Source organism: Panicum virgatum, chromosome 4K (genome assembly GCF_016808335.1).
Source record: "Panicum virgatum strain AP13 chromosome 4K, P.virgatum_v5, whole genome shotgun sequence".
Classification (NCBI taxonomy): Eukaryota; Viridiplantae; Streptophyta; class Magnoliopsida; order Poales; family Poaceae; genus Panicum; species Panicum virgatum.
This window is the reverse complement of record NC_053139.1, coordinates 23833964-23846924: the sequence shown is the minus strand read 5'-3', so window position 1 is coordinate 23846924 and position 12961 is coordinate 23833964. Positions and strand designations below refer to the sequence as shown.

The following is a 12961-nucleotide window of genomic DNA, read 5'->3' as shown; positions in this document are numbered from 1 at the left end:
AAAAGTATAAGGACAAAAGTTCATTTTTGGCCATCTAACTCTTGACTCGGTTTGATTTTAGCTATTGAACCTTAAAGCCGGGTATCTTTGACCACTCAACTATGAAAATCGTTCATTTTTTACCATCAAGCTGTTTTGGAGGCCGGTTTCGTTAACCTAGATGCCACTTGGCAGTGGAGCCCACTTGTCATCCATCCTCTCTCTTCTTTCTCTTTCTTTTCTCCTCCCTCTTTCTTCTCTCCTCTCTCAGGCGAGGTACCTAGACGATGGGGAGGCCGGGGAGGTTCCCGAGCCCCCCGTTGTCGCATGCCACCACCGCTCTCTCCTTCCTCCCCTGCCCCGCAGCTGCAGTAGGGCGGGCCTGCAAGGGGCGGCGGCAGCAGGTGGCGCCAGCTGCAGTACGTGGCGGCGGCGCTTGTTGCAACAGGGGGCGGCAGCGGCAACAGGAAGCACAAGCAGTGGGGGCGGCGGCGCTGGTCTAGCAGGGGGCGGTGGCGGCAGCAGGCAATGCAAGCAGCAGGGGCAGTGGCGCTGCTCTAGCAGGGGGCGGCGCGACGACAGCCAACGCACGGAATAGGCTCGAGCAGAAGATGGCTGCAGTGCGCGCCAACCCTGCTGGGCTGCCTTGGCCGCGGGCCAGCCTCGCCTTGCTCCGCCGGGAACGGCACCGCGGCCGGAGCCGCCATGGCTGCCGAGCAGAGGGACCAGGAGAGAGGAGAGAGAGGGGATGAAAGAGAGAAATAGGACAGAAATAAAAAAACTGACTTGTGGAGCCTACTACCATGTGTCATCCACATTAGCAAAACCACCCAGCAAAATCACCGGATAGCCAAATGTGAACGGTTTTGATAATTGGATGATCAAGAATACCCGGTTTTGGAGTTGCATGGATAAAATCAAACTCCGCCGATAGTTGGATGATCAAAAATAGACTTTTTCAAAAATATAACACAACTAACTATTAAAACAAGCATCTAGTATATACTTTTCGAAACTTGGAGTAAGTTTGAAAGAGATATTAGCGTCATGTGCATAAAAGGTTAGCAGCTAGCAAAATACTCTTAGAACACATAATAATATTTTTTTTAAAAAGTTCACAAAATAATATTTTACAGGAACTATATGTATCATAAATCAAGTTGACAATTGGTTACTGGATGACGGAGTAACTAACTAAAGCTAACAATATGAATCACCGATAGAGATATGAACAAAATAACATTTTATGTTATTAATGAAGAGTTTATTCCCTTAGGATCTATTCGGATGGGCTGAAGGGCTAAACTTTAGCGCCTATTAGCATTTATACCTTAGCTAATGTTTTTGAATCTTGGCTAAATATTAGCACACCATATTAACACTCTTGTTTGAATAGACTAATGCTAAATTTAGTACTTCCACTTATTAGCACTTTGACCCAAATGAGAATTAGGGTGCGTTCTTGTTTGAATAGACTAATGCTAAATTTAGTACTTTCACTTATTAGCACTTTGACCCAAATGAGAATTAGGGTGCGTTTGGATCACGACTACACCTTGCTTAGTTAGGACAATACAAACTAGCTCACACACACAAAGTCTTTAAAAGTAAGAACTATTATTTGGTTGCTTCTCACAGTATCAATGCAATACGTACAAAACACACGATCTTTCATGTAACTACATGCTTGCCGACAACAGAGAGCTAAATCAGCTCGCCTCGCTGATAAGGCAATTCTTGCCGCCGTAGGCTAGATTGCCTCCAAAAGCCAGGATTTTTAATCATTAACATATACCAATATTTGTTGAGTAAGATTAGATTAATTTTTACTCGATATCCAAACGTACCAATACCAAATGCCAATATTTGCTGAGTAAGATTAGATTATTTTTTGCTCGATATCCAAACTACCTTTACTTTCTTAGGGACAAACTACCTTTATTTTAGGGACAAACTACCTTTATTAGTATTGAGTTACATGGAAATCGGGTCAAAATGTACTCTGAAAGGGTTTGGCGTGCAGGGCGTTGCAGATTAACCCCTCGCCAAAACCCAAGACTTCCTGATAAAAAAAAACCCTAAGACTTCCATTCCCACATCTATCAGCTCAGCACCTCAGCACAATGGCGGCCTCGCCCGTGGTCCTCCGATCTAGGGTTTTAGCCCGCGCCGTCTCCTCCTCGCTCCGCCGCAACCTCCTCGGTGCCCAACCCCACCCTCCTTGCTCGCCCCTCGCCGCCTCTACCCGCCCGTCCGCCGTCCACAGGTACTCTAAACCTAACATGTCCCGGTTTCTCTCGTTTATCTTCTCACATTTCTCCGCGCGGCTCAGGTTACCCTCTGTGTGCGGGGGCTTACTCTCCGTGATGCCGCTGCACAGCGCCATCGCGTCAGCGCGCCTCCGGTCTGCGATTTCTCCAGAGTCCCAGAGCTGGGGCGTCGTCCCTCAAGGTGCGCCTCTTGCCGATTCTTCTTTTTATGTTTTTTTGGGTACCTTGCAGTGCTGGGACTGCACGGGGATAGCAACCCGTCCCTGGCTGTGCTGAACTTTTAACTCCCTCAGCTCTAGGAATTGAAATTTTGTGGGAACTCTGTTAAAATCGACAAGCAGTTGTAGACATGGGGTTGAAATGTGTAGTTGAGTAAGTTCCGTGAAAGAATTGCATTCTGCAATTTTTTTGTTTACATTCCTCTTGCGCCCCCATGTCTGTTGCTCCATTTACAACAACAACAACAACAACATAGCCTTTTTTCCCAAGCAAGTTGGGGTAGGCTAGAGATGAAACCCGAAAGAAATAAGTTCAAGGTTCAGGCACATTGATAGCTAGTCTCCAAGCGCTCCTATCCAAAGCTATCTCTTTAGAGATATTCCAATCCTTAAGGTCTTTCTTAACCGACTCATCCCACGTCAGTTTAGGTCTACCTCTACCCCTCTTTACATTATCGACCCGCTCAAGAACCCCATTATGCACCGGCGCCTCAGGAGGCCTTCGTTGGACATGTCCAAACCATCTCAGCCGATGCTGGGTAAGTTTCTCCTCAAAAATAAGGATGCAAGTTTCCACTGGCCTAGCAATGTTTTTTTGGGTACCTTGCAGTGCTGGGACTGCACGGGGATAGCATCCCGTCCCTGGCTGTGCTGAACTTTTAACTCCACCAGCTCCAGGAATTTAAATTTTGTGGGAACTCTGTTAAAATCAACAAGCAGTTGTAGATATGGGGTTGAAATGTGTAGTTGAGTAAGTTCCGTGAAAGAATTGCATTCTGCAATTTTTTTTGTTTACATTCCTCTTGCCCCCCATGTCTGTTGCTCCATTTCCCACAAAAATAAGGATGCAAGTTTCCACTGGCCTAGCAATATTTATGTATTCAGTACAAACAGGAACGATAAACTTTTTTACAAGCAGTTAAGTAAACCCTCATTTGTTAGATGTAAAAGGCTGATCAGGGTGCGAATCTGCCAAACAACTGACATCTGCTAATTTACGGTAGCCCGTTAGCAGGGCTCCTTTCGGTCGAATTCAGACAAGCTGTCTGGCAGGCCAATCAAGGCCCTCATGTGCACTCGCTCGCCTTTCCATTCTCTTTTGTTATCCAAATTTGTTCGAATACAAATATGCAGATGAATATATAAAAAAATTATATGAAAGTTTTAGGAAAAAAGTTTCCAAAGCAATCTGAAACCAAAGATTCGAGAACAAAATTTGGAAACAAAAAAATTCAGTAAAACTCAGAAACAGAGAATTGAAACAAAAACTTACATGCGAAAGTTTGTTGAAAAAATTGGGAACAAACATTAGGGATTGAGGATAAAAGTTTTTGAATCAAAATATCAAGAAAACAAGTCAGAAAAGATAAAAAATTTAAACAAAGAATAGGGAGCAAAAATAGGAATAAAAAGAAAAAAGAGAGGACTGAAAAATGCAGCCATGATCGGACGAACCCGGCACACCTACTGCTGGTCCCCTACTGTCGTCTTCTTGTAGACCGATGCATTGTCGCTCACGCGGTCTCTGCGCCCCTGCTCGCTGCTCCTCCACGCTCCGTGATCTCTAGCGCTGCCGTTGGCTAAAGCCGCCTGACAATGCACCGTGCCGAGGGCCCCCTCTCGCCGGGCTGCCTCTCAGAATAGAGCGAAAAGAAAAAAGAAGAAGAGAGAAAATGGGATGCGCGGAGGAGATATGGGTCTGGTGAAGCAGCAAATGATCATGCGTGGGGTCCACCATTGGTAAACTAGTCGAGATTGACCGCTGGACCGAGAAGTTACAGTCGACTATAGAGTTAGCTTCTCGCAAACTTCTTGTGTATGTCTTGATCACATGTGTTTCTGGCTCTCTGCCAAACAACTTATTTCAGAAATGAATAAAGATGAGAAATTTCAATATTCCTAGGAGTATTTATTCAGTGTGAAATAGCAGTGATATACATATACTAGCTACTATTTGCTAACGAAATCAAAGAAGGAATTACTATTCAGTAGATTCATGGAAAGATCCACCAGGATTCAATCACCAGTTGTCACATCATTTGTGTAGAACTTTAGTAGGATTGTTTATGTAGCTATTATATCTTTTCTCATCCAATACATGTAACTCTGGAAGAACTGTTTTGCTACAGCTCTTTTTACTTTCATCTGGTGCCCTCATTGCAGTTTCTTGATTTTTTAACATACACATTGCACATATAATTATGGAAATTTCCATATGCATAGCAATATGTACCTGGCACATGAATAATTACTACTTTACAATTGTATGCTAAGTTGCTAATTAGTAAGATGAGTGTAAATGTAGAATTGATGGTCAGTCTGTTTTTCTGTCAGTTCTTTATTTGATCTTTTAGATAAATTTGGTGTCTTCAGTTTCCATTTTTTCCTTTGCAACAATTCACAGTTAGACTTGCTTGTTTATGCTTTGGAGATCAATGCATACATGTAGATCAAGGTCTGGTTCTAGAGTTCAAGTGCATCTTGATGACAACAATTGTTTCTTTTTTATCCTATAAAATATGTCAACCATTTTTTTTGTCTTTCATTTCGCAAAGGATTGCCCTGTTCATTTCTGAGAAACAATGGTAGTGTTCAATAATGCTATCCAGAAATCCGTCTGATGATTCACAAATTCATATCTGAAATATACTTGAGGGATAGATTACTCATTAAAGTCATTGCATGGGTCCTGTGTATCTATTTGTTATCGATTGGGCAAGTGGGATAACTTTAATAGAAAGTAACAGTGTGTCTTATTTTTAATAGTCCAATGATGTGCCCATGTTCCTGTTCTTTGTACATAGGATGAAATTGTCAAAATGGTGTCTCAACTATTTCATATGTTGTACTCAGTACTATTTGTTTCAGTTTGATTTTTTTATCTATTAGCAGTCTATGTATGATTTAGAAAAGCTATATTCTCGAACTCTTTGTGCATTTTCCAAAGTTTTCCTTTTGTTGAGAGTAGTTGAAAGATGTAGGCAGTAGGATCAACAAATGATTTTGAAATATATGCATGTGGATGCATAGATCAAATGTTTGCTCCCTTTGCACACATTAGAGAAAAGACAATGGGCATAGCCTAACCCACCCCTCTTCCACTGCTGACTCATGTAACCAGCCGCCGCCGTCGCCGCTCTTTCTCCCATCTCAACATTGTTCTTCCCTGACACAGATCCAGACTAGCAAAACAGGTTGCCCATGCCTGCCTCATCTGTCCAGTGCCCTCCTTCGATACTGGCTGCCTCCCTAGGCTTTCTGCACCGTCTCTCTTCCCTATTTAGCCACTTACTTGCCAGAGATGATTCTGGTGCTTGTTGCTGCAGCAAAAAGGAAAAGAAACAGTATGAATACCCATGAAAATATATCAAAATTATTCTCAGTCTGACTTGGTTGTCGTCATTATTAGATGATCTGCAATCACAACTTAAACTATTGACTTCCAGTGTAGAATCATCCTGTTTTTTCAAGTTATCAGGTGCTCGATTGTTAATTTTTTTACATGCCTGTCAAATGCTTCAACTCTTCCCAATATGTTTCATATATGCCTCCTTGTGCTCTTTGTATATCCCTAAAATTTACAAGAACCTCATTGTGTCTCCCAGGTTTTTTTTTTATGTTGTGATGTGTTTACTATTGCTATTGTTGGCACTACTTTTGCTGGTCCATTTTATCATTGATTGATTTGGCTGGACCACATATCTAATATGTACTATTGTAGTATTTGACCTGTATGATTTCACCATTATGTTTCTAGTTTCTCTCGTTCTTCTGCTGTTGCTATTCTTTGCTGTTGTACCTGTCATTGTTTTGTTTGAAAACAATAGTAGTTCTCCTGTTTTCTAGAGGTATTTTCACCTATATGCACATATAAACAGGGGAAGCAGTATATTTTTTTCCAGGAAACTATACCTTACTGACACAACGTTGCCCTGTATTACTTGCAGGAAACTCGATGCCTTTATGACAGCATGTTGCGATTAATGTTTACAGGTCTGGAGTCAGCTGAGAAGCTTTTTGAAACGTTTGATGTTTTTGTCACAAAGTACAGACGAGCTTACAGGTAGCCATTAATGGTTTAACCGGTAGAAACATGTTCCATTCTGTTGTATGGTGGCTACGGTACCCTGTTCTGTAGGCACATGTTGCGATTTATGTTGCTAATGCTTGTTTCTGGAAATGTGATCTAGATCGCATGATCGTGCTGAGTTCTTAATCAAATTAAAGAGAAGCGGTATTTGTTGTGTCATTGTGTGCCCTTGGGCGAGTGTAAGCAAATGGTTATACTTTTGCCTTCATTTTCATAGTTAACTAGGTGATACTCCGAGTGTTGCTACGAGATTTTTTAAACAAAATTTTAAGTTAAAATTTGAAAGTAGAAATATTAAGGTGATTGCATGGTGATATTTACAAAAAATCGGTGGAAGATATAAATATATGGTACTAGTGGATGGTGATATGGCGTTTGATATAATGAGTTACTATATGATGTTGATAGTTTGTATGCTGAGAGAGATAGTCTGTATAGGATATATAGATGATATGAATTTTATTTGCATGTTATTTTTTGCCAGATCTCAAAAATATCAATAAGTTAATAGAAGAAATACTAATAGAATATTTGATCACATTATAGAAAAATAGTTGATGAAGAAAATAGTGTATGTATATGACTTTATGTTAATAGATTAAAGATTAAAAGTATTGCAGATTGTAGAGATGATATGAACATTTTTTGTTCACGGATCTGGTAAAAATTGATAAGTTAATAGAAAAAAACGACAATAGAATATTTGATCACATTATAGAAAAATAGGTGATGAAAAAAATAGCGCATGTATATGACTTTATGCTAATAGGTTAAAGATTAAAGTATTGTACATAGTAGAAATGATATGGAGATTTTTGTAATTAATAAGAGAATATGAATAGATTGCATGGAAGAATTGCAGGTTAGTGGGACACTTAATGGAGAATGATGTTGACACTTTGCATGAATAGAGAAATAGTTAACATGAATAGAGAAATAATTAGTAGATGCTATCTATATAGGATATTTAGATTGACGCTTGTCTGCCTATTATTTGGGTGTTGCTGTTGGTGTCACGAGGAATAACAAAAGGGTTCAGTTTCGTAGTTAGTATATTTTTCTAATCAGGAGTTCACAAATTGTTCACTTCGATTGGAACGTGAATAAGTGTTTTTTTAGAGTTTTAAGAACCAGAATAGGCATTTGTTAGAGCGGTTTGATCCCTGAACAGAATTTTCCACTCCATCGAATGATTAGAGTTGCGTTTGATACTGTACATCGGTGAATTAATTAATGAAAAAGAGTGACATTAAAATTGAGGATTCATAATTAATGAGATGATAAGTACTAAGATTATTGAAATAGGACTATCGAAAAGAATGTAGGGAGTAATTTGTAATCACAGTTTATGAGATATTATCGTCTTGAGCTCTAGTCAAATCAGCCTGGTCCGGCCGCTTGAAACTCATCGCCGTCGACCCGCCGAGCTCCGCGTGGGTAGGTCCCTCTCTCCCAGTCTCTGCTGGTGCCGGGTCCTCCACCCGCCATCCCTTTCCACTCTCCGCCTAGTTGATTGATTGGAGATTCATTTCATCAGAAAGGGTAGCGCGGATTGGTTTCTTCATTTTTCCTGGCAAGTAATCCAAAAACCCTTGCTCGAATTGATTCTCGTTACTTATTCTACCTGTTTTCTTTGAGATCCACAAAACTGTCTTCCAGAAAAGAGATCCACAAAACTGCACTCACACCCCAACCCACACCCCGCAATTTAGTTTGTGCGGATTCGTGCGCTGCGAGGTGCCCTACTAATCCGAATCAATTTCTTCCCAATGAACTGACCGGCACAATAATTGCCTCACAAGCATGTATGCCCTTCTTTGCTGTTGTTTTTGTTGTTTTCTGTTATCCTAACCGTTTTCTCTCTCCATCTTCAATGCAATGAAGCTCAGTTCGCCTGGGACACTTCAAGGAAAAAACTTTTTGTTCAATTGACGGGGAGGAACTCGTAGTAGACGAACTCATTGTAATAACTGCATAACCGCTGATCATTGCAGGTCTTAATAACTAGATAACCGTACCATGTCAGCACTCATGATATGGTCCTTTCCTCAAATTGTGGCAGCATCTACACTATTCGCAGGTGAATATCTTCCTTCTTAACTGCCCTGTCGTATCTGATGGTTTTGCTGATTTTATATTTCAAATTTGCAGTAGTTATTCACTGAGATCTCAAGTATAGAGTTATTCCGTTTTAAATAATCAAAGAATTGATATGCATATCCACATTCTTTTAGATGAGAGCACAGGTTTCATATATTCTGCAATCAGTCACATCTCCAGTTCCTTCACTTCCATATAATTTTGAGAAATCCAGTGATCCATTGTAGATCAGTTGGTTGGATTTCTTTAAAAATATATGCACACATGATGTTATATTTGCTGCATTTTAGTTTAGTCGCATTTGCTAGTAGTTGAAGTTCTGTTTTCAAGGCGTCGCCTAGGCGACAAGGCGGTGGCGGCTCGCCTTGCTTAAGGTCTCGCCTTAGCCCGCCTAGGCGTCGCCTAGGCGATAAGGCGGTGGTGGATCGCCTCGCCTTGCCTTACCGCTTTAAAAACATAGGTTATAACAGAACAACCTTTGAGAACAATTGGCTAGGTAAGGTTGTAATTTGTTATACTGGGGAAATATCATGATTTGGTTGCCTTTATTTTCCTACATGGAAGAGGAAGTAGATCATGCAATTTTCTTTTGGAAAAACAAAAGATAAAGGGATCCTGGTACATTAATGATGTTAACTATAACTTTTTTTCTTTATTATGTCACCTAGATACGAGTAGTGCTTTTAGTGGTATCATAGTATAGCTATTTTCCTCTATGTTATGCTATGTTAACATTGATAAATAGAATTTGCAAAGATATGAATAAGAAAATTACATATTTTTATTAAATGAATGCTACCATTGATATAACCTTTCCATTTTGATGCAGGGGGAAGACCCAATGAGCTGACTGTACAGTGTCCACAAATTCCGAGTGCCCGAGTCAATACCATTTCGGTTACCGGAAAAGTCTCTGTGAAAACAACATTGTGTGTATGGGTTCTTCCCCACTAGCTTTGCTTCTTAATTCGTCCCCCACTACCTGTGCTTATTGGGAAAGCATGCAAATTCATTTGAAAAAAAAACATAGACAGTATAGTTTCTTAGCTATATTCACATTTTGCATTTGCACACTGTCAGAATTTTTCTGCACTACAAATACTTCACTGCTGATATATGTGCAAATATAAATAATTTGGAGTGGCAGAAAGGTTTAACAGATAGCTACTATTTGATTGAGTCCTCGCATCACCACATCCTGTTATTCTTAATTGATTTTCTTAGTTGATAATCATCTGATGATTTTACATGATTTGCTTGAAGAAACATGCATCCTTGCGCATTCTAAATACATGATGAACCACTTGCCATATTATTTTTAATAGGAGCAAGAACTCAATCATTGTTGAGAAATTTAGGAAGCAGGTAGCATGGGTTCAGACTTCAGAATAAGACATGCCATTATTTTCAAGCCAGGCTTGGAGTGCAGCAGAAACATGTAGAAAGGCAGACTAGCAAGGGTTTTAGCCTTCCCGCTATAGGTGTTGTAAAAATCAGTAAACTGCTCAACACGAGTCAACTATGTTACCTAGAGTGGTCAACATGACAAGTTTGCGATAAACAAAATATGTTACCTAGAGATGAAGCACTATATATTTGACTTGCCAAACATATTATTGAGATGGAATCAGTTTTGTTTGCTTAGTTACTGTCTGAGCATTGAACAATAGATCCTATTGTCCTTTTAACATTTTATGCTTTAAACAATACAATACTACTCATTTCAGGGTGTAAGATGTTATGCAACTCAAACCCAAAACGTGCATAGGAAATCTTCTATTGCAACTATCAAGCAAGCTGATCCCAAAGGTAAAATTGTGCATAACTGTGACCGCTTGGTGCATGGATCTAAAAGGATGCATATCATGTACTGAAATTGTTTCTATTTCCATCCATGGTGCTACACATGGCCTGGGCTGTGCATTTGATCTCATTTGTCATATTGATTTATAGGGAAGTTGAACGGGCCTAAACTTGATGATGGCAGTGGGGGCTTTCCTGTTTCCTCCATTCCGCTTTGGTAAAGGCGGGGGAGGTGGTGGTGGTGGTGGGGGAGGTAGCAGAAACTATTTTGGTGGTTTTTTTCCTATTTGCCTGTGTATTGCTTCTGGATTACCTGAAGGAAGCCGAGAAAAACCTGCTTCGACATGGCCCTGGTTCAGGAGATCAAGCAAGCATTGGTCTGGTACAATATATAACCAGTTTCATTTCAGCTACCATTAGTTGATTGTGTTTGCTGTAAACTTAAGCTTGTTCAATGCTGATGTGACAGTTGACCCCGAGCACATTAATGTATTACTTTCATGAAAGAGTGGGTTTGGTTACCATATGCTTAAGACTGAATAGGTAGTGGTCAGGTCGCTCGATATCAGATTAACAGAAAACCTAGAAATAATAGTTTCGAAAAAAAGAAAGCCTACAAATAATCACGCTTAACTTTTCTTAGCCAGCTCGAACTGTGGCCAGCCATCAGTCTATTGTAGGTATTGTAGCCACAAGAAAATGCACCTTAATGGTCTGTTGGACTAGCTGCAGGCTGTTGACATGGTATAGATTTGGTCGCGGAAACTGTACAACTAATACACCTTAAGAAATTGCCGGCAATGAATGTTCCCAGGATTTTTATCTAATAGATATTCATTAAGGTATTGCCGTGAGATTTTCAAGTATTGTTTTACTAGGTTTCCAAATTTGTTGACATGTCTAAGAAGCTCAACGGTTTCAAAATATCTTACCTTGCTTTTAAAAATGCTGAAAGATTTTTTATAGACAATTATCTAGAGTTCAGTTAGTTCGTCAGTTCCATAGACCATGTAAATCAAATCAAATTTTACAGAACATGTCAATTTACACCTTCTGACACACTCCTTTATAGAACATGCCAATGATTAGCATTTTACACTATTGTTTTTAAAGAACATGTAATGAAACGGAAGGGGTGAAAACTCTGATTCACTTCTTTGCGAATGGGTGCTTAGCTGGATTGGTTAGGTTGCCTCAGTAGCACTCCTCAGGTCCTGGGTTCAACTCCCGGCGGGAGCGAATTTCAGGCTTAGGTTAAAAAAATCCTCTCGCCTGCCTACACGTCAAAGCATATGGAAATAGGTCCCAGCCCACCCTGGCCCACTCTCACACGGGTTACGGTGCTCCTGTGTAAGGGTGGGGTAGGAGTTCAGGGATTTTCTCGGGCTGCGTGAGAGATCTTCTTCTTACATTAATGCTCCGGGGGCAGCTTGCCCCTCGCAGGTCGAGTTTTTTGATTCACTTCTTTGGGTGGCTATCCTTCAAGTGTTTCAAACTCTAGCTCACTTCTTTGGGTGTTTTTTTTAAAGCTATAAAGTGGGGGGAGACCCCCACTATAGTAAGATATACTAAATAGAGAAAAATTGTACAAGGACATCAGAAGAACTTTTAAGAAACTAGGGGATAGGGCTATAATTGTTTATTGTTGAACTAGTTTAGAAAATCCTGTTTTTTGCTATCCTTGGTTCTCTGAGCTTGAAGTCGTGCCTCCTCTACAAAGTTTGATGTCCATTCTCTAACTGTAGGTCTTCTTCCTTCAAAAATGAGATTCTTCCTTTGTTTCCAAATCTGCCAAGTGTCTATATAAAAATATCCATGAAGAACCAGTGATGGAATTCCTGTTGGGTTCTCTTCATCGTTTGAAAGAAATTGAGGTCTCTTCTCCACTCAAGACCAATGGTTTGCCAGCAGGATCTGCTGAAGGTGCATGAAAAGAATAGGTGAAATGCAGTCTCCTTCACATTGTCATTGCATAGTGCACAATTGTAATTGTTGTCTACTATGTTGAAGTTTCTTCTGAGTAGTTTTCTAGTGTTCAATCTATCCATGAGTAGAAGCCATGAGAATGTTCTGAGCTTGTTACAACATCTTGATTTCCACATCCTTAAGGCGAAGGAGGTCTGATGTTTTTGTAGGGGAGCTTGTAAATTGCTTAGATGAGTATTTGTTGGAACCCTAGATATATTCCAACAATCCTTTTCATTTTCCTGAATTGTATCCCTTGGATAATTTTCTAGAGATCTTGAAACTCTTGAAAAGCCTTGGCTTAGAGAGGGATATGAAATTGCTCTTGTATATCATTGTTTTGAAGAAACATGGCCACTGAAATGTTTTTGTTTCTTGTAAAGCTGTAAAGTCTTGGAAATGACTGTTTTAACAACCTGTTGTTCCATGTATCTTCCCAGAAAAAAGATACTTTGTTCATCTCCCATGGTGCAAGTAGCAATTCCTCTAAAGAGATCACATAACTTTAGTAAATCTTTCCACCAAAATGACCCCTT

General features: G+C 40.1%; 2 protein-coding genes across 3 annotated transcripts; both read left to right on the top strand.

The window, feature by feature from the left end:
• Positions 1-2036: 2036 nt before the first annotated feature.
• LOC120703517 lies at positions 2037-6716 on the top strand. The gene is made up of 3 exons (XM_039987625.1): positions 2037-2245; positions 2312-2430; positions 6415-6716. The coding sequence occupies exons 1-3, from the start codon at positions 2103-2105 to the stop codon at positions 6432-6434; spliced, it is 282 nt and encodes a 93-aa protein (XP_039843559.1). The 5' UTR covers positions 2037-2102; the 3' UTR covers positions 6435-6716.
• A 1284-nt stretch (positions 6717-8000) lies between these two features.
• Positions 8001-12594, top strand: LOC120703516 (protein FERTILITY RESTORER RF2, mitochondrial-like). 2 transcript variants are annotated; one of them, XR_005687038.1, is made up of 5 exons: positions 8001-8637; positions 9487-9590; positions 10385-10466; positions 10611-10842; positions 12206-12594. XR_005687038.1 is itself a non-coding variant. In XM_039987623.1 (4 exons), the coding sequence occupies exons 1-4, from the start codon at positions 8577-8579 to the stop codon at positions 10679-10681; spliced, it is 318 nt and encodes a 105-aa protein (XP_039843557.1). In that variant the 5' UTR covers positions 8001-8576; the 3' UTR covers positions 10682-10984. The 2 variants fall into 2 exon arrangements, 1 of the variants encoding a protein (XP_039843557.1); XM_039987623.1 differs by lacking the exon at positions 12206-12594 and having other exon boundaries at positions 10611-10984.
• The last annotated feature ends 367 nt before the right edge of the window (positions 12595-12961 follow it).